The 22,279-nt window shown below is 38.2% G+C and overlaps 1 protein-coding gene and 1 pseudogene across 2 annotated transcripts in view; one reads left to right on the forward strand and one right to left on the reverse strand.

Moving 5' to 3' along the window:
• Positions 1–21,105, forward strand: part of Mbtps2 (membrane bound transcription factor peptidase, site 2) — a 50,104-nt gene extending 28,999 nt beyond the window's left edge. For both annotated transcript variants that reach the window (XM_060375625.1, XM_060375624.1), the window contains 6 exons: positions 4,065–4,183; positions 7,656–7,836; positions 12,007–12,101; positions 12,801–12,996; positions 15,339–15,414; positions 17,877–21,105. In XM_060375625.1, the coding sequence (XP_060231608.1) occupies positions 4,065–4,183; positions 7,656–7,836; positions 12,007–12,101; positions 12,801–12,996; positions 15,339–15,414; positions 17,877–18,099 (890 nt within the window). In that variant the 3' untranslated portion in view covers positions 18,100–21,105. The remainder of the gene's footprint in view (positions 1–4,064; positions 4,184–7,655; positions 7,837–12,006; positions 12,102–12,800; positions 12,997–15,338; positions 15,415–17,876) is intronic.
• On the reverse strand, positions 10,676–10,927 carry LOC110543903 (large ribosomal subunit protein eL38-like; annotated as a pseudogene).
• Positions 21,106–22,279: the final 1,174 nt, after the last annotated feature.

Below are 22,279 nucleotides of genomic sequence, written 5' to 3' on the forward strand. Positions count from 1 at the left end.
AAATCTAGAGCCATGTATTGTGTTTTGTTTTAACCAATTACTCCAGTTATATGTCAGCTTCAAATTTGTTGGCAAATTTTTCTTAAGATGATCTCCTGGAACAGTCTCATAATCTTCACTTCCACTACTTCACAGTTTTACAGAACATGTACCACATTCTCAGATTTTCACACAGCACATTATCAAAATTGTTAGGGAAACTGGACAGCCAGAGAACCGTGAAGAGAGATGTTTCAGGGGGCACATGGTTCCGGCAGGCCAGGACCAAGGAATTTTTTTTTTTAAGAAACAGGTTCTACTATAAACATGAGACCAAATGTCATTAATAATACTCCAGACAAAAATGCACTAAAACTAGACCCTCCTCTGTGGACTGTTATGTTGAACCCCAAGATAGTGATAGCCTTCCCTGGTTCAGTTATCCATCCCACTATTATTCTGTTTGTACCAGAAAAAAAAAAAAAAATTATTTCATCCCTTTAAAAAATACCTTGCACAAAAAATATGATGAAGTGGAATTTTCCTCTTTTAATAGATGCTCCTAGAGCTACTAAACACTGCATTTACAAAGTAGTTGAATAAAAATAACCCTCTGGAAAACTGGGCTGTGGTGATACACATCTTTAATCCTAGCACTCATAGAGACAGAGGCAGCAGGCATTTCTCTGCGAGTTCGAAGCCATCTTAGTCTACAAATCAAGTCCAGGTCAGCAAAGGCTACACAGAGAAACCCTGCTTCGGAAAACAACAAAAAATTCCTCTAGGTTGTACAAGGAGGGAGACAGAAAAAAATTGCACATTTTGTCTGACTTGGCTGCTCTGTCATATTTTAGAGTCTGGAGTCTTGTTTTTGGTCTCTTCTGCAGGAAGATCTTTAGTTTCATGGTCAACTACTCCAGCCTGTTTGTCCCTTTGTTAGCACATTCTTTGTTGTTTGCACATTTTTTTTTTTTTTTGGTCTGATGAACCATCACCCTCCTACTCCCCACCACTCATCCTTGAGGCCTATTTAGGCTTCAAGGTAGACCTTGGCAGGAGTGGTGCTGTCTCAGTGGTGGAGCAATGCTTGAGCTCTTCCGCAGCTGCAGCCGCCTTCCCAGCACCTGCTCAGCACTGTCTTGCACATGCATCCTTACTTAGGTACACAAACGATAAAAGCAAGCTATTTATCACATGCTGTTAAAAGCAGGTTAAGCGATAGTTAATAGGGAACTTTATAAATAAATAACTTTATGGGGTGGAGAAAAGGCTGAGTGCTTAAGAGCATATGTTCTTCTAGATGACCCACGTTCAGTTCCCAGCACCCACATAGTGCATCTTGCAACCACCTGTGCCTCCAGCTTCAGTGGCTCTTATAGTTTATATATCTGGTTTCCACAGGTTCACTCACACACATAAAGATTTTTTTTTTATTTGTTTTTCGAGATAGAGTTCTATGTATCCCTGGCTGTGCTGGAACTCACTTATAGACCAGGCTGACCTCAAAGTCGGATCTACCTGCCTCTGCCTCCTGTGGCATGGGATTAAAGGTATACGCCACCACTGTCCAGCTAATCAATTTGTAATGGTAGGTTTATAATTCATGTGTACCAGATCTAAGACATGGGATTAATGAGACAGCAAATATAGGAAAAAAAATGTCAAAAATAAGCAAACTATGTTTGATAAATAATTTGATACCGAGATATTGATTCACCTTGGTGGATAAAGGTATTTGCTGGCAAGCCTTAGGTCCTGAGTTCAGTAACCAGGCCCCACATGGGAGAAAGCAAAAACCTTCTCTAACAAGTTGTCCTTTGGCTTCCGTTTGTACACTGTACCACACATGAGCATACACACACACTAACATAATTTAACATTTTGAATTGATAACAGTTTTCAAAATTGTTAAAGAATGTTTTTGTGTGTATGCAGGCACCTGTCCATGGGACCTGTGAGGCAGAAGCCAATTTGCAGAAGTCAGTTTTTAGGATCTCACCATGGGATCCAGGTATTGACCTCGGGTCCTTGGGTTAATGCAGAAAGTACTTTTAACTACTGAATCATCGTTTTCTAGTTTGTTCCAAAAACCTTATGTACATGTATGGAGATACCACCACGACAGTCATTATTATATATAATTATTATAAACTAGATTTTAAAAGTTGCTGGATCTGACTTTTAAACCTGGAGTTGGCAAGTTGGCGCAGTTGGTAAAGTATTAGTCTCACAAGCAGGAGAATGTGCATTTAAATATTCAGCACACACAGAAAAAGCCATGAAAACAGTTGATTTCATGAGCTTCAGGTTCAGAAGAGACCCTATCTCAAAAACTAAAAGGAAGGGGGAAGAAGTACAGAATGAATGAAGAAAATACCTGATGTCAACCGTTGACCTCAACACTCATGCACACTCGTGCATGTGCATGCACAAATACACATGCACAAAAACAAAAAAAGCCCACTTTCTTCATGGTTTATTCTTTTGTGTTCTATCATATGAGGTACCAATCATACCAATAATGCTACTCTCTATATGATTTAATAAAATTAAAACAGTATCTTTTTTAAGAGTTCCTTTTTTGGGGGGATACTGTCCGGAAATTCAAAAATTTTTAATTAATTTATTTTTTAATTATTTTTTTTATAAATTACAGTTTATTCACTTTGTATCCCAGCTGTAGCTCCATCCCTCTTCCCTCCCAATCCCTCCCTCATCTCCTGCCGTGCCCCTCCCCAAGTCCACTAATAGGGGAGGTCCTCCTCCCCTTCCATCTGACCCTAGCCTATTAGGTCTCATCAGGACTGGCTGCCTTGTCTTCCTCTGTGGCCTGGTAAGACTGTTCCCTATCAGGGGGAGGTGATCAAAGAGCCAGCCACTGAGTTCATGTCAGAGACAGTCCCTGTTCCCATTACTAGGGAACCCAATTGGACACTGAGCTTCCATGGGCTACATCTAGGTTCTAGGTTATCTCCATGCATGGTCCTTAGAGTATCAGTCTCAGAAAAGACCCCTGTGCCTAGATTTTTTTTTTGTTGTTGTTTCTGTTGCTTTCCTTGTGGAGCTCCTATCCCCTCCAGGTCTTTCTATCTCCCGCTTCTCCTGCACTCTGCCAAAAGTTGGGCTATGATTCTCAGCATCTGCTTTGATACACTGCTGGATAGAGTCTTTCAGAGGCCCTCTGTGGTAGGCTCCTGTTCTATTTTTCTCCCTCTTCTGATGTCCATCACGTTTGCCTTTCTTAATGAGGATTGAGCATCTTATCCAGGGTCCTCCTTCTTGATTAGCTTATTTGGGTGTACAGATTTTAGTATGTTTATCCTGTATTATGTGTCTAACATCCACTTATAATTGAAATTCAAAGTTTTCAGACGTGCATGCGTGTGTGTGTGTGTGTGTGTGTGTGTGTGTGTGTGTGTGGTATATGCATAGTTGCACTCACCCTAGCATGCACTTGTGGAAGCCAGAGATGTCCACATCTTTTTTTTTTTTCCCCTTTGGTGAGACAGTGTTTTTTTACTGCACCTAAAGCTCATGGTTTTAGAATGGCTATCCAGTGAGCACAGGATATACCTGTTTTCACCCCCAGTGCTGAGATTGCACATAGGTGCCCCTGTACATGGCTTTATGCAAATTCTAGGGATCTCAGTTCTGGTTTGTATGCTTGCACAGCAAGAGTTTTACCTACTGAACCACTTTCCCAGCCCTAAGAATTTTGCTTTCTAATTTCTCCCTGACTTTGATTTGTATATACTTGAGGTTTCTATCAAAGAACATGCGTATGTTTAAATCGATGAGATACAGTTTATATTATTATATACTCTATAAAAAGGCATAATTAGGTGTTGATTCTATTTATATTAAAGCGTAATCACATAGTCTTCATAATTACAGTATTATGTGCATTTCAGATTTTAGTATCTGAAACAAAGGCAGACTCATAATGAGCCTGTGTCTGCTGTAGCAATAAGTAGATCCCTCTGCCTTATAACTCCTGGTCTACTTATGGTCTTATGCCCATGTGTTATGAAGTCCTACAAACTACATTATTCTTGTCTAACTACTTTTGTTCTCTCTTCTTTCAGGTATATGGCATAATTTTGTCCTTGCTGTCCTTGGTGTTTTAGCTCTTGTTCTCCTCCCAGTAATCCTCTTGCCGTTTTACTACACGGGAGTTGGGGTACTTATCACTGAAGTCGCAGAGGTAAATAAGGAGTCACCTAGGTGTTCTTTCACCCTACCGTAATACTTAAAAACTTTCACATGCAAAATCAGTGATGGATTTTTTAATGTGATGTAAATTACTTTTCTGTTCGGAGCCAAAGCGGTAATATCAAGATTTTGCATGTGTGGTTTATTGATAAAATTAATCATTTATTTTTATTGCTCTGTTTTACATTTCTGATTTTTAAAACACTACTGAGAATTCAGAATAAAACATCCTGTAGAAGTTATGAGTTACTGCCAGTTCTGTGCTTTGATAGCTATGGTGATGCTCTCAAGTCTTTGTTCATATCTTTGCAAGGGGAAAATTGCCTTTGTTTATGTCTTTGGGGCTATTTATGTAAAGACTTGTCTTGTGGTTTTGGCCACTAAGGATATAAAAGTTTCTATTAAAATTGTAAAAAATGTGTTCAATGTTTGTGTATGCCGTACACATGTGGGTGCCAGCAAAGGCCTTCTGGAAGACGGTATTTGATCCCTTGAAGCTGGAGTTAGAGGTGGTTGTGAGCTGCCTGATGTGGATGCTGGGAACTGCGTTCAGGTCCTCTGGAAGTGCAACAAGTGCCCACAAAGTCTAGAAGAAGGTCTAGGATCCCCTAGAGCTGGAGTTAGAGCTGCTTGTGAGCCATCCGACATAGGTGCCGGGAACTCAAATGTGAGCTGTCTTGCACTTGAATTAGCAAGTATTTTGTGTGTGATTATAGTCTATTCATGTGGGTGTATACATGTGTGTGTGCAGATGCAAGTGTGTGCTGATATATGTGGAAGCCAGAGGTTGACATCATGTGTTTTCCTCAATGCTTTTCCACAATATTTATTTATTTATTTGCTTGTTTATTGAGATTGGATCTCAATATGTATCCCTACATGTTCTGAAACTCACTACATAGAGTAAACTGGCCTCAAACTTAGAGATTCTCCTACCTCTGCCTTCTAAGTCCTAGGACTAAGAGTATACACTACCACACAGTTATTTTTTAAAACTGTAATATTTTTTGTTTATGGATGTTTTGCCTACATGTATGTCTGTACCTATCTGTTTCCCGTGGAAACCAGAAAAGGACTTTGAATCCCCCTAGACCTGGAGTTATAAACAGTTGTGAGTTATAAGCCACTCTGTGGTTGCTGGAAATAAAACCCTGGGTTTCCAGAAATAACAGAGTACTGTAAACCTCTAAACCATCTCTCTAGCCCTTCTCCTTAATTTTTGAGATAGGGTCGCTCATTGAACCTGAAGCTCACCAATATCTCTATAGTAACCGGTGAGGAAGCCCCAGGGATCTTACTGTATCTGCTTCTTCAGTACCAGGATTACAGGTATAAGCCAGAGTATCTGTTGGGGAGGGGGATTCTGGAGATCCAAACTCAGATCTCCAGCTTCTGTTTCTGCAAAGTTTGGGTTAGTTTTGTTTTGTTTTTCCCTTGAATGCTTACATAGATTTTTGTTTACTTATTTATTTATTTATTTATTTATTTATTCATTCATTCATTCATTTTGAGGCAGGGTCTAAATGTAACCCTGGGTAACCTCAAACTCATTAGAGGTCCCACCTGCCTCTGCTTCCCCAAGTGCAGAGATTATAGGTATGTGCCACCACACCAAACTTACTCTTCCTAAAAATTATTTATTTATTTATTTATTTATTTGTTATTGATACAACATTATGCCTGCTTGTGTGCCTATACACCAAAAGAGGGCACCAGATCTCACTATAGATGGTTGTGAGCCTCCATGTGGTTGCCAGGAATTGAACTCAGGACCTCTGGAAGAACAGCCAATATTTTTAACTTCTGAACCATCTTACTTTTTAAATTTTTTTTTTTTTTACAATGTGGTGTGATTTTATTCTTGAGTTTTCAAACAGAAAAATTAAACATTTTCAGGCATATGTGCATAATATGACATCATGAAAGTAAAAAAAAAAAAAAAAAAAAAAAAAAGGAAAGTTTAGCATCCTGAAAGGCAGCAATCCTAAGGAAGGAAAAGCTACTGAGTTGGATAAAGCACAAAAAGGTTTTTCTGATGTAGACAGTATCTTTATTTCATAAGGTGTTCTCTGGACTGACAGTTCATGTTATTGTTTTAAATTTTGCTTTTGAACATTATTTATTATGTGGAAGAGGAAGAAGTTCACACAGCCCTAGGTTTACCTCAAAGTTGCTATGTAATAAAGAATGATTTTGAACTTCTAAACATCTGGCCTTCAGACCCTGAGTGCTGACTTTAGAGATACCACCATTCTGTTCACTTACTTTTTAATTTTTATAATGACAGCATTTGTTTATATTCAGAGGCACACATTTGTTCTATTTGTTTTTTTAATTTTAAATATATTTTGAGCCTATTTACTCCTTCCTAACTCCATCCAGATCTGCGCCCACCTCCCTGTCATCTCCCACAACTTTGTGTCTTCTTTTTCCCTTATAATCTGTTAACCCGTGGGCTCCAATTTGTGCTGTCCACCCCTATACTTCTAGATGTGGTACCCTCCCCTTGAGAGTGGTTCATTAGATCTAGTTCTTTTTTTTAAAATTTTTCTTCTTATGTTAAAAAGTTTGGGTTTGTTTGTTTTACTTTTAAACTTCATTTTATGTGCATGGAGGTGTGTTTTGCCACTGTCTGACTACCACTTGGGTGCCTAGCACATGGAGGCAAGAAGAGTGCGTTAGATCCCCTGGAACTTGAGTTAATGACTGTTGTGAGCCATTGTATGGGTGCAGGAAATGGAAACTGGATCTTCTGGAAGAGGAGTCATTGCTCTTAACCACTGAGTCATGTCTCTAGAACCTCATAGTTTTTTTGTTGTTGGTGGTGGTGGTGGTTTTTTTTTTTTTTTTGTTTTGTTTTTGTGCTGCTAGGGATCAAACTCAGGACTAGGTACATACCTGTGTTATATTCCCTACCGCTTTGTTATTTTTATGTTAATAATCAATAAGTAGTTTTTTGTTAAGTTGTTAAAACGTCATAATCATTGCAAACTGAGGAACGCAATTGTAATAGTTTGGCAATAAATTTTGGATTTAGAGATGGTTTATTTTATGTATTATTCAGAATATTCTGCTTTGAAGAAAACTCCAAGTTGATTGGAAAATGGAGATGGTATTTAGAAGGAGTTGGGGGAGGTGTTAATAAATTAAAAATACAGTGTGTGAAATTCCCAAAGAACTAATAAAATGTTTAAAAGTATTCTACTTAGCTGGGCACTATGATGCATGCCTATAATCCCAGCATTGGGGTGGCAGAGGAAGGCAAATCTCTGTGAGGTTGAGGCCAGACTAGTCTACAATGTGAGTCTAGGATAGCCAAGGCTACACAGAGAAACCCTGTCTTGAAAAACCAAAAAAATTTTTTTTTTACTTTTAATTAGTACAGTTTCTATTACTATGGCTACTTTACATTGGTTATAGCTTGTTATCATATATTGTCTGATTTGATTTTCCTTCTTCCCAAGGACTCACCTGCCATTGGACCCAGAGGACTTTTTGTGGGAGACCTTGTCACTCATCTACAGGATTGCCCTGTTACTAATGTGCAAGATTGGAATGAATGTTTAGACACCATTGCATATGAACCCCAAATCGGCTACTGTATAAGTGCATCAGCGTTACAACAATTAACCTTCCCAGTTAGAGGTGTGTGCATTTTCTTGATATAACACAATGCTTCAAATTCTATACAGTTTACTATTGAAAGATAAAGAGCCTTTTATTGGACTTAAAGGGGGAAATGTTGGCATAATGTTATTGTGCACTGTGTATAGTTACCCTTACATTATTCAAATGCTGGTTTCTCTGTCCACTATCTGGTTTCAGTCTGAACATGCTTTGTTATGTTTATTCTAAGTATCTCCTTCTCAAGTTTGTGTAAATATGCTCACTATCCTCTTTAACTTGCCAATAAAACACGAACCAGCCAATACTGAGCTATAGAAAGAATGGAGTGGGACACCTGGGTCGAGGGAGGGGAGGAGAAAGAGAGAAAGGGGATTGAGCCATGAGGAGAGATCCAGGAAGCATCAGTAGAAGAGAACTGAAGCTAGGCGTGGATGAAAAATGCAAGTATGATGGGGATTTTGGCTGGGAGGAAGCTAGATTAGCTTGGAGGTTTAGGATAGAGTAATAATTATTCAGTATTGTGCAGAATAAATCATAGTCTCCCTGTGTTGTTATTTGGATAAATAGGTGGTTAAAGGATAACTGCCACTGTGCTAATTTTGTATTTATATTCATATATAAAAAGATATGAATATAAATATAAAATTAGTAGAGCAACTATTAGTAGATATTTTTCTTTAACCAGCTAGTTCCCCAGTGATTTACACAGAGACAATATGATTTATTATTAAGCTATAGGCACTATTCTGGGCAGGCCCTGAGCTATTCTAATTCTACTACCTTTAAAACCCACATAAATGCTGGTCACTTGCCAATCTGATGACTCCTGGGTAGCTTCTGCTCCATCAGTCTGTCCTCAGGGCATACTTCCTTTGGCTACCTGCTCCTAGTCTGTCTCATCCAGTGGCAAGAACCTTCTCTCCAGCTCTTTTTCTGCTACATCTTCTGCTTCTCCTCTCTCTCTCTCTCCTCTGAGACCCCAAGCATGGGGACCTAAACTCTGCTTACTTCTCTTCTGTCCAGTTAAGGGCTTCAGCAGCTGTATTAAGCAATTAACTTTAAATTAGGTAGAATAAGATTTACACAACAAAATCCAGGTGTATGTGAGAATGGGCTGACATGCGCTCCTCTGGGCTCAATCAGATCTTGGGGGCCAGAAATTAGCACTAGAATGTATAGTACCAGACCAGTCCCTTTCATTACTAACCCTAAAATGATAGCTATAGATTTATTTTGTTTTAATTATTTTAAAGCAAGTAATTGAAGTAAATAGGCCCAAACTAATAGATATTTTTCTTGGTGTGTTGGATATGTTTCCTTTATTACATATTATTGGACTTTAATTTATTTTATAATATTATATTTGACTTTTAGAATTCTAGTTTCTACTTATTTCTGCTTTCAAAACACTTCTGTTTGGGCCAAGTGCATAAACTCAGTAGTAGATTTGCACAATGTGTACAAGCATCTGAGTTCCATCTTTCATACCACAGGAAAAAAATTTTAAACGTGTAAAATCAGCATCCAAGCTTAACAAGATGGGGTGTGGGTGTGTAGCTCAGTAGTAGAGTGTTTGCCTCCCTGTGTGTGAGGCTCAAGGTTCAATTCCCATTACAACCACCAACAAAAATAAAAAATCAAAGCAACCATCAGCTCTAATTTCTTAGCTACATTTTAGTAAATACTCCAATGTAGTATGACATGTGTAGACACATAATTATATCTAAATTTAAGTCTAATTTTGAGCATTTTTGAGATTATAATATAGTTGCAACATTTCTTCCTTTCATCCCTCCAAATCCTCTCATATACCCCTCCGTATTCGCCTTCAAATTCATGACTTCTATTTTCACTAATTGTTATTGTACGCATATATGTATATGTGTATACATATACATTCCTAAATATAACGTGTTCAGTTGTATAATGTTACTTGTATGTATGTTTTCAGTACTGAGTATTCAGCAATGGATGACCAGTTGATATGCTCTTCCCTGGTGGAAAAAAATCTCTCCCTGTCTCAGCTGTGTCTCATATTTTAAACATAACAAGAAGCAATGCTTTACAGAAGCATTTTCCCTTTGGTGCTAGATGACCACTGAGTTAAACCTATATGTGCTATTGTGTGAACAGATAAAAAATTAATAGCTAACAACCAAACAACTAAGATCAATGTGTAAGCATTCTGTAATAACACACAGAAATGCAATAAGGAAAGATGGAAATAAATTCAAGGAAATTGGCAAACACAGTGCCATCTGTACATTTAAAAGAATCCCTTTCCTTTCTTGCTAAAATATACCTAAACAGAAACAGTTCTAGTGGCTATACGTGAACGCTAACATGTACACATCTATCTAGTGTATCTAGTGTAGTGGTCTTCAATGTTTTATATACTGGAAATTCAGGGGAGATTATATTGACTGCCAAAAAGACCCGAGAAGTAGGTCTGTTGTCCTGTGCAGCAGGTGAAATGGCTGAAGCAAGTTCCTCCTGAGAATCTGCTAAATTTATTTCAGTCTGAAAATGTTGCCTCCCAAATTCTTTTCAGATTTAATCTTCCATATATCCCTCAGCCATTTTCTTTATTTCTACATTTCCTTATTATGTGCATGTATGTGGAAGGAATATTTGTGAAGTTTTTTTTTTTTTTTTCTCTCCTTCCACCTTTCTGTGGGTTCTAGGGATGGAATCAGATCACCAGGCTTGCATAGTTGAGTGACAAGTGCCTTTACTCACTGAGCTATTTCACCAGCCCCAAACCTATGTTTTTATTCTTAGTTTTTTTTTTTTTTTGTTTTTTGTTTTTTGTTTTTGACTTTCCAGAATTTTTAATAGTTAAATGCAGAGGACTGGTTCATTTCAGCTCCTTCACTGCCAAACCAGGGGGTAGGGACTGCTTCAGCTTCTCTGCCTTCTTGTCTGTGATGACCAGGGTGTAAAGTACCTGCTGCAGCGAACCTTAAACTTCACATTATCCTTGTTCTTCTTGATCTTCACAGATTTGGCATCCTTCCGCCGGGCTGTGAGCAGAAAGTCCTTTATTTCCTCAATTTTCCGAGGCATGGTGACAAGCGCTCGGCGCTGGCGACCGCACCCGTGCTCCTCAAACCCTCTTTTTGGTTTTTTGTTTTTTTTTTTTTTAATTGAGTGTTATGGTGTTGCTATGCCCTCTAAATCTCTTCAGTTTATCACAATTCTGCTTGTTTTTGAAATGGCATGTGTTTATTGAAACTGGGTCGCTTGTTTTCTCAAACTTTACATAGTCTGTTTTTGTCAAATTCAGAGGCTCAATTTGATTCAGGATTCTTTTCTTTCTCTTTCTCTCACACCTTCCTTAGCTTTTCCTCCCCTCCCCCTTCCCTCCTTCCTCCCTCCTTCCCTCACTGTGTGTCTGTCTCCATCTCTTTTTCTTCCCACCCTCTTCCCTCCTTCAAGATGCTTGGTACTTTGTGTTGTAAGATCGGGAGGCATCAGATGTCTGGTATTCTCTTTTTCATTAATATTTTCTCTTTTTCATGACAGATCTTCTTTGAGGTTGAAACATTTGCCAGAGTCCCTTACTCTGAAAAGTCACTTTTCAGAAGTGGATAGGCCCTTCTTCACTATACTTCAGAAAGAACCTGGAGTTACTATCACAGGACTTAACAGTCACTCCAGCTTTAGCTTTATGGGTGGCTCAGTTTATAAGGACAACTCACTTGGAATAAGTGCAGCTGCTTTTTTTTCTTTTCTGTCTTTTTTCCTTTTTCTTTTTGGACAGACTCTCATGTAGTCCAAGTTGGTCTTGAACTCAGTACTTAACTGAAGATGAGCTTGAACTTTTGGTCCTTCTGCCTTCACCTCCTGGTGAAATGCTGAATCAAATCAATTCTCTAAACATCTGTGTGTGCCACTTTGCCTAGCTTATAGGATGCCAGGGATCAAACCCACAGTTCCACATTTGCTGTATAAATGTTGCACCTGTTGAGCTATACTAATGCCAAGCCCCTGAAACAGCTTTTAGTTTCAAATAGGGTACCTTTTTAGTATTATAAAATCAATCTATAACTCAATCTAGACACTGCATTATCAGTTGCTTCCAGATTTATATACCATTCTACTTACAGTTTTTGTCTTTAAAAAGCAGAATTTTTATTACAAATATACTTCTATGTAATCAATTCTAAGTACTGTGTTTCTCTTTAGCATACAAACGACTAGATGGTTCTACTGAATGCTGTAACAATCATAGCCTCACAGATGTGTGCTTTTCCTACAGAAATAATTTTAATAAGCGTTTGGTAAGTTGTCCCCAAGCTAAAACAAAAACTGTAATACCTTCTATCTTTATCTACTTTGTGGGTTTTTTGTTTGTTTGTTTGTGTTTGTTTTTGTTTTTGTTTTTGTTTTGTTTTGTTGAGATGGGGTTTCTCTGTGTAACAGAGGCCTGGCTGCCCTGGACTCACTTTGTAGACTAGCCTGGCCTCTCACTCACAGAGATCTCCCTGCCTCTGTCTCCCCAGGGCTGGGATTAAAGGCATGTGCCACCATGCCCAGCAAAAGCATATCCATTTTTTTTTTTTTTTTTTTTTTTTTTTTTTTTAGATTTTTGAGATGGGTTTTCTCTGTGTAGCCTTGGGTGTCCTAGACTCACTCTGTAGACCAGGCTGGCCTCAAACTCACAGAGATCCACCTGCCTCTGCCTCCCAAATACCAGGAATAAAGGCATGCTGGGCTCTAGTGTGTGTTGGTTAATTAAAATCTCTGTGTTTCAGATTACATTTTAATCTAAGAATCTAAAAATGAGTAGTGGTTTGATATACTATATAGCACAAATGGAATGTTGAAATTTACTTTATAGTAGGTGTGCATTAATAGCATTCCTTTCCTATCAAGGTCATTCCTAATCTGCTCAGTGACAAGAAAAACATAAAGCAATGCAACATACATATTTCTTGTTAATAAATAACTTTTAACATTGCCTAACTTTGTATTTTTAGCATACATGTCTACCTGCTCGGAAAGCAGTTGAAGCTACTCAAGTTTGTAGAAGCAATAAAGATTGCAGAAGCAGCTCAAGTTCAAGCTTCTGTATAGTACCATCTTTGGAAACTCACACTCGATTAATAAAGGTGAAACATCCACCACAAATTGATATGCTGTATGTAGGGCACCCACTGCATCTTCACTACACAGGTGGGTGTTACTTGCATAGACTCTTAAAAATTATTAGGATCATATTTATTCTCAGATACCAATTCTCATGTTGATTCCATTTATTATAAATTTGGTCACTTATCAAAATTTTAGTAACTTGTTCTTAAGCATTAAGTGGAATTTAAGTAGAAGAAAAATAATCAGCCTATGCAGAATGACACTTCTTTTTTCTTCCCTCTAATTTTTGCCCAAATCAGATAGAGAATCTCTCAGATTTTTTTCCAAGAGTTTAAAAAATGCTCCAAACCTCTCGCGGCAAGACCTCCATGCTCTCACCATTACCAAAGTAAATAAAAATACACGTCACGTGACTGTTTCTGTCTTTTCAGACAGGGTCTCATGTATCCAAGACTGGCCTTAAACACCCTATACCACTGCAGACAGTCTTGACTTCCTGATCATCCTGCTTTCACTTTCTGAGTGCTAGGCTTATAGGGGGTACACTGCCATTCCCTTTTTATATGGTCCTAGGCAAGCACTCTACCACCTGAGCTTTATCCTCAACCCAACATGAATATAATTTTATCACGGTCATTTCATAGTAACAAGTTGATTGTACTAAATATATAACTTCCCCACATTACTGGTTATATAGTTCAACTTATTTTATTGTACAGGATTCCATATGTTACTTTTAAAAATATTTTGCCATATAATTCCCCTACTTAAAGTATGTAATTTGGTACTTTTTAATATTTTCAGAGGTCTGCAACGATCACTCCTTATGTCTCCCCAACATCCCTCACCTATGGGAGCCGCTAAGATACTTTCTGTTTCTATAAATGTGCCTGTTCTCTAAGTTTCATTTAAACTGAATATTTTACAACTGGCTTATTTATCCATGGCTGACCAGTTTCTTTATTCACTTAGCAGTAGATGAATATTTGCGTTTTATGTTATTCCTTAAAAGGTATTGCTTCGTGATTATTTTGTTTTTGCTTTTAGACAGACAATCACCAAGTAGCCCTGGCTGGCTGGAGCTTGCTACACATACCAAGCTCACCTCAAACTCAGAGATATGCCTGCTGCTGCATCCCGAGTGCTGGGACTGCAGGCGTGCACCACCAAACAAAAAGCTGTTTTATAGTTTTTGAGTTGTTTGTTTGTTTGTTGAGACAGGGTTTCTCTGTGTAGCCCTGGCTGTTCTTGCCCTCACTTTGTAGTCCAGACTGTCCTCAAATTTAGAGATCTGCCTGCCTCTGCCTCCCAAATGCTGGCATTAAAAGTATGTGTCACCACACCCAGCTAGCTTTGTAGTTATATAGTGAAAGACAACCTGCATCATTTTTCTTGTTTATTGGTTTGATATTAAGTGACTCAAGGATGCAGCTATTGAGCATAATCTCAATAAATGAAGAAATGGTTTTAGTTGGGATTAATTTAGAAATGTGTACTATGAGTTTTGCCTAATGACTATATACATTTTAAATGTTTTGGACCCAAACAGGGTTATGGAACCCACAGAGCAGAGGGAATTTAAAGATTCCCCCATATTAATCTTTATCTTAGCAATAAAGAAGCAATCATTAAATGACATAATACTTGGAACAAATGCACTTTTTAGAATATAGTTCTTTGAAGCTAAGCACAGTAGTGCATGCCTGCAATCCTAGCACTCGGGGAGGCAGAGGCAGGCAGGTCTCTCTGACTTCAAGGCCACTGGTCTACAAAGTGAGTCCAGGACAGCTAAGGCTACACAGAGAAACCCTGTCTCAGAAAAAAAAGAAAGAATACATCTCTTTGAAAAAATAAGAATGCTTTTGATAAAAGTTATATTTTCAAGTCACACTTTGTATTTGGTAGTCATAATTGGTATATAGTGTGCTTTATGTTAGCTGTAACCTCAAAACAAGTATACCTTAAGATATGAGTTTTTTCATTCTACTATTTTTAGTATGTTTGAGAATAACTTTTTTCTTCCTCTCTCCCTCCCTCTTTCTTTTGTTCTTTCTTTCTTTTTTTTTCTTTGAGACATTGTCCTATTGTATAACTCTGGCTGACCTGGAGCTTGCTATATAGACCAGGCTAGACTCACAAGGATCCTTCACAAAGATCCTTATGCATCTGCTTCCCAAGTGTTGATTATTTATATTTTTTGTATTTATATATATTTTATATACATATATTCATATCCATATACACACATATACATACATATATGCGAGGTATATACCTTGCTTACACATGTATAGGAAAGATTTGCTCAGCCAGTTTAATACATGAGTACAAATTTTGACTCTATGGTAAACTTAAAATGTTGTTGCATATCTGCTATGAATAATATTTATTATTCCTTGTTTTCTTTTCTTTTTTATTTTTAGTGAGCATCACAAGTTTTATCCCACGTTTCAACTTTCTAAGCATAGATCTGCCAGTGATTGTGGAGACATTTGTCAAGTATCCTTTCTGGTTTGGTTTGAAAAGTGCTGTAAAAGTGTGCTGTTTGTGACGTCATCCTTTTTACCTTAACGTCATCCTTTTTACCTTGAGTAGAGCATTACAAACAGAGGCCTTATCATTTAATTGCTTACAACTGAAAAGGAAACCTTAAAGATCAAAGAGATAAGGTGTTTTTTTTTTCTTATTAGTTACATTTTGTTAACTTTGTATCCCAGCTGTATCCCCCTCCCTCATTCCCTCCCAATCCCACCCTCCCTCCCTCATCTCCTCCCTGCCCCTTTCCAAGTCCACTGATAGGGGAGGACCTCCTCCCCTTTCGAGATCAGGTTTTATATATGAGGGAAAAGTCAGTGAAGAAAACTCTTGTCAGCTATGGAAAAAAGTTAAGATACAGAAAGGAGGATCTTGCAGGAAGGACAGTGGGCATCACAGTGTCTTGGCTTCCCAGAAACACCTGCTGCATAATAGAGAGGGCAGGCTCCCCTCACAGGAGCTTCTCCTGTCTCCACTGCTCTCTGCCAGCTTCAGTTTCCTCAAATTCCAGGAGGCACTCATCTACCAAGGCACCTCAGGTATGACTATGTGTCATGTGCATGCAATACTCATGGAGGCCAGAAAAGGGTGTCAGAAATGAGTTAAATATTATTCTGAGCTGCCCTGTGGGTACGGGAAATCGAGCAACCAGTGCTCTGCTGAGCCATCTCTCTAGCCCCACAAAAGCATATAGTTTTAGAGGAAATATAATGGAGATATTTAAACAAACCTACGAAAAAGAAAGGTACAGGAAGGAAAGAACCCATAATACATCTTCAGAGTATAATTTTCAAGGTGTTTATAAAAGATGAAGCATCAGTTACTGAGGTGATCAATCATTAAGCTGATTAATAAATTCTGGGCAACTGAAAGGTAAGATTGTACCTTGAAGACTGTTGATGTTGTCCCAGAAAGACTTTTTGATAACCTTATAGATTAGAGTAAAATACAACAGCTCAAGGGTCAAAATTCTGTATTAGCTACTATAAAATAAAATGTGGTAACAATCTCCTCCCAGCCCCTTTCCAAGTCCACTGATAGGGGAGGACCTCCTACCCTTTCATCTGACCCTGATTGGGAAGGAATGAGGGAGCTGGTTACAGCTGGGATACAAAGTTAATAAACTGTAACTAATATTAAAAAAAAAAAAAAAAAAAAAACTGAGATGACTCCTTGTTTAAGAGCACTTGCTGTTCTTTGAGATAATCTGAGTTTGGTTCCCAACACCCACATTGAGTGGTTCCCAACCCCTATAATTCCGTCTCCTGGAGGTCTGACTCCTTCTTTTGGTCTACACAGTTACCCAAACTTTGTACACATGTGCATTCATATCTGTACACAAGCACACACATACACAGAAATAATGAAATAAATATATTTTTTAAAGTATTTTTGAGGTTGGAAAGGAGGCTCAGCAATTAGGAGTACTGACTGCTCTCCCAGAGAATCAAGGTTCCATTTCCAGCACCGACATAGTGGTGCACAACCATCTGTAACTCCAATTCCAGGGCATCCAATCACCTCTTCTGACCTTCAGGCATGTGGTACACATGTACACAGGCATACACAGACACACACACATAAAGTAAAAATGTTTTTTAAAGTAATTTTGGGACTCGTGTGTTGGTGTGTTTTTTTATAATCCAAACACTTGGGAGGCTGAGGACCAGCCTGGGCAGCAAGACACAGTCTCAAAATAATAATAATTATATTATAGCTCAGTGGCAGAATATTGCCTAGCGTGTACAAGACCCTAAGATTGGTGGCAAATCTTTCCCTTTATTTCTTAGTCCTTTCTCTTTGTTATATCACTGAAACTTAATCTTTTCAGGAATTCATTGTAGATTTGTTAGTCTGTCTATGTGTAGTTGGCCTTTGCTTTTCGATTCAACATTTTTGAACTTCAAGGTAATATTAACTCATTTTTTAAAATAATAGAGCTATAAACATAATATTTAGGGTTTTTTGGTGTTTGGGGGCGGGGTTAAATAAAACAAGGTTCCTCTGTGTAGCCCCTGCTGTCCTGGAATTCACTCTGGAGGCCAGGCTGACCTGGAACTCACAGAGATCTGCCTGCCTTTACCTCCTGAATGCCACCACTGCCCCGCTTTAATTTTCATTTGCTTTGGTTTTGTTGCTATTGTTGTTTGGGTGGTTGGTTTTGGTTTTCAAAACAGGTTTTCTCCGTGTAACAGCTTGGCTGTCTTGGAACTTGCTTTGTACACTAGGCTGGCCTCATACTTAGAAAAACCCACCTGCTTCTGCCTCCCAAGTGCTGGGATTAAAAGTGCGTTGTTTTGTTTATAAGAAAGACTTAAACTAGAGAAACGTCTGGTAGTCTCACAACTCAGTTCAGTGTCTTCAGACTTCAAAAGCTGATTTTCATTTGCACTTCATAGCTATCTCCTTAACTGATCTTCACCCAGATACCTGATCTCTCTTTCTGGAGCTCTGGCTATTGTTAATGCAGTGCCCTGCTTTGCCTTGGATGGTCAATGGATTTTAAACTCTTTCCTGGATGCTACCCTTACCTCAGTGATTGGAGACAATGATGTCAAAGATCTGATAGGATTTTTCATCTTGCTTGGTGGCAGTTTACTTTTGGCTGCCAATGTGACACTGGGACTCTGGATGGTTACAGCACGGTAATATTTACTCTCCTCCGACCGAATATTTGGAGTACAGCTATGTGGTAATATCTGTTGCCACTGAAATTCTTACTAGGTGTGAAATGTAAAGTGTTTCCTTAAACCATCTTGGCCAACATCTTTGAGCTCCTACTATATCTAGAAAATGCAAACTCTGTAGTAGAGAAGGGGTGGAAAAAATGAAAAGCATAATTCCTGACTACATCATAGTTTTAAAGATTGAATGTGCAAACTTTGAATGTTTGTGGGACAATTTGTAAAAGAAGTGAAAATTCATTCATGTAATTCCAATTTGTGTGACTATATAGCATTTGGGGATAGTAAAAGGAACAGCAGAATGTGGTGGGAAAATTGTGCGTGTGTGTGTGTGTGTGTGTGTGTGTGTGTGTGTGTGTGTGTATGTCTGTCTATACTACTAGTGTTTGAAACCACGGCCTTACTAATGCTACTTCTGCTAAGAGAGCTTTTGACCACTCAGCAATATCCTGTCCCAGGTCAAATTTACTGAAAAGTGCCATTAGGATGATGTGGTGATACACACCTATAATCCCAACATAAAAGTATCATGAATTCAAGGCCATCCATCTTTAGCTACGTGGTGGATTCCAGGCCAGAACTGGCTACATAGCAAGACCCTGTTTCAAATACAAACACACACACACACACACACACACACACACACACACACCATTAAGGATTTGAGGGAGACTAGACTTTGGTTAAATGGAAAATTGAGCAAGTGATCTTGGTTTTATAACTCTGTCTTTATCTTGGTGGAAAAGATATTTTACAATTTAATGGTGTATTAATCTATACTCTGAATACCAAAGTCTAAAAACAATTAAACCGGTCAAATTCTATGAAGTATCTGTTAACATGAAAGCAAATCTGTGCAAGTGACACCAAATCAATGGGCAACGTTGAAAGTAGAGAAGGCCTGTGATGTGATGAAGACCATTTGGTCACGAAAGTATTACCGTTTTCACAGTGTATCTCCACACTCTCACAACATACTAGCCTTGTTCTATAGAGTATGCTGCAGGAGGCATCTGCCACAGCAGCATGTGAGCTCAGGCTGTTAGAGGTGGACTTGGGAACTAAGGTGAATCCTCCAACAGATCACAACACAACAGGTACTTCAGCAAACCTAGTTACTTCCTAGAGCTTTGCGGCTTGAAACTCTTCCAGGGTAGACTTATTTTTTTCCTTTGTGCTGCAACAACATTCAACCCTGAGCCATACTCTGTCCTCACCAGCACCTAGTATGTTTTAATCTGTTGGGGGATTAAACACCTTATCTTTGCTTTCCATCTCCCCCTAAGCTACCTCCTTGAGTACACAAAGATTTGGTAGTATAATGAGAATAGCTTCACAAATGTAGATTTCCCAGAGTCTAGAAATAGATGGTCTTGTGGCATAGCAATGCAACCCTGGGAAATTCTGAGAGTCAACTGACTGGTGTGAACCTGTTAGTCTTAAGAATATACGCACATACTGTTTCTGTCATGAAAAAAAATACACATTTGATGAAACATGCATATTAAAGGTAACAAAAAGCAATGATTCATTCATTAATAGCCAGATATATACCTCCCTCCTGAAGTAAAGTACTTCCTGAGGTTACCTTTTTCAGAACAGTAGTTCTCTTAAGCGCCTAAAACTTTTAAATCGATTTTTAGAAATTTTTTAGACTTTATTACAAATTTGTCTTCATTCTTTAATAGGAATCATACACTGATATTATTTTGAGATTTTGTTAGTGATGGGCCATTAGTTACTAATAGTACTAAAATCATACACATTACTATTTTTTATCCCAGAAAATATGTCATCGTTGTCTTCTAAGGTCACTCAGGACCAATCTGTATTTGCATACTAAAAATGCACAGACCTTTTCAGGTAAAGCTTAGAGAATGCTGTGAAATACTCACATAATTAACTTGATTGCATGCATTAAGCAGTTTACTAATTAAAATGTATGTGTGTAAATATTTTTTTCAATACTGAGGAAAACAATTAATGTTTGGTGTGGTACTTATCGAGCCCAGGGCCTCAAACATGCTAGCAAGCACTCTACCCCATAGGCCACAATTCTCTCCATTAACATCATTTTCTGATTGATAGCAACAACAAAACAAAACCTCATTTCACACTGGCTGCCGCTAAACACCTCTGTCAGCTAATCTTAAGGTCAGGGCTTGGGAACTTCCCTCCTGGAAGTTCAACAGATTTGTATGAAAATGGCTTAAGAAAGGAGATGTTACATAGTGTCTCTTCAGCCACACTGTGGGCTCTTCTACTTTGAGGACTGTGTCCTTCATACTCTTTGCCTCCCTGCACAGTGCATGAGCTATCAGAAGTGCTTAATGTGCTTGAATGGATGATGATTAGTGTTATTTATGGATAGAAAAGCATGCTTCTATTTAAGTAAGTTGTAAAAAGGATTGTTGAATATTTACTGTAAATATATGTTAACATTAAAAAAAAAAACTTGGAAGGTCTTTATGTCCCTGGTGTATTATCATCTTTATGATTTCTGTAGAGCAACTATTATATTGGGAAAAAACGAATTATGTTGGTGACTCGAAGAGGTATCTTTTTGTGTTGTCACTTTGTTCAACAGTAAAACTTTATTCTCAGAGTTCCTATTCTGCATTGTTTACATTTTAAGGTTTTTATCTTAATCATCCACAATTGTAGAGAATGTTGTATACTATTTTTAGCATCTCAGTTTGAAGAGACATGCAATTAAACTTGACTTTTTTTGTAATTGCTTCTAGGTCATTGTCTGTGCTAACAGCAAATTGTAAACATATGCTTCATAGCAATGTTGCTTTTGTCATCATTGTAACCTTGGTATTTATTTAGCACCCAAATACTAGTGGCACACAGATATTTTTTTCAATGACTCTTTTGAGTGAGCTGTAATTCATTTGTAGGCTTTAACTTGATATCAAACTTGTTATAATTTGATGTTTAGCAATAAAAGAATGAATGTTAAAAAGCATCTTATGTTTATCATCTTCTGTAGCATCATATTTTTTTACATTTGACCTTAGCCAAAAGACTGAGAAGCAGTTGTCTTTTTTGTAGTGTATATTTTTTTCTATAGAAATGACCCCTTTATATGGAGTAAGATCTTAGTTGTTCCTAAATTCTTGATTCTAAAAGTGACCTTCAATTTCCATTTATATCACTTGTATATGATAGTTGTTATAGGCCCAGAAAGTAAGCTGCCTCTGTTTATCATTTTAGAAATGTTTGCTTGAAGGAAAGAGGACAGCCACATTTCATTAGTGGTATTGTGTGTGTGTGTCTGTCTGGTATGTGTTAATATTATTATATAAATATATTTACATTATATTATTACAAAAGTATACACGTGAAGGGAAGCTGCATGTGCCTGTAGAGGCCAGAGGAAGACATTGGATGTCCTTCCGTATGACTCTTCACCTTATTTCCTAAAGACAAATTGTCTCACTGAATCTGGAGTTAGACTGAGTGCCAGCAAGCCCCAGAGAGCCTCCTATCTGCACCCTGGAGGGCACTTGAATTACAGCTTTGCATGGCCACACCCAACTTTTTGATTTAGGATCCAGGGTCTGAACTCAGGTCCTTAATGCCTGCATAGAAAGCTCTCTAACCTACAGAGTCATTTTTCTGGCCCATCATTGGTGTTTGCAGAATTCTTCTCCAAGTTTATTTGTGCTTTTAAAAAGGAGTTCTTGAAAGAAAGCATTTAGTATGTTGCTAGTGGTAGCATCCACTCCAAATCTCAGTGGTTAGAAAGCAGAGGCAGGAGAATCAGGAATTAACTTGAGCTATCTGAGACCCCATCTGAATAAAGAAGAGTGAGGAAATAAGGAAATGAAGAAAAAAATTCAGCTAAAGTATGTAGTAATAACTTACTGGGTTTCATCATTCAGGATTAATTTTACTTGGGAGTGCAGGGGTCCTGGGGATCCAACCCAAGGCCCTCATGCATATTTAAGCAGGTACTCTAGCTCTGAGCCCCATCCCTTACCTGCCTGGACTTCCATTTTTACAAAGGGCTTACAGCTTGGCCTGGAACTCCCAGAGACCTGCCCACCTTGGCCTACCATGTGCTAGGTTTAAAGGTACGCACCACCACACTCAGCAAGTCTATTTTATTATCTTTTATAGGTCCCTGACTTTTAGAC

The sequence above is a fragment of the Meriones unguiculatus genome, chromosome X (genome assembly GCF_030254825.1).
Source record: "Meriones unguiculatus strain TT.TT164.6M chromosome X, Bangor_MerUng_6.1, whole genome shotgun sequence".
Classification (NCBI taxonomy): domain Eukaryota; kingdom Metazoa; phylum Chordata; class Mammalia; order Rodentia; family Muridae; genus Meriones; species Meriones unguiculatus.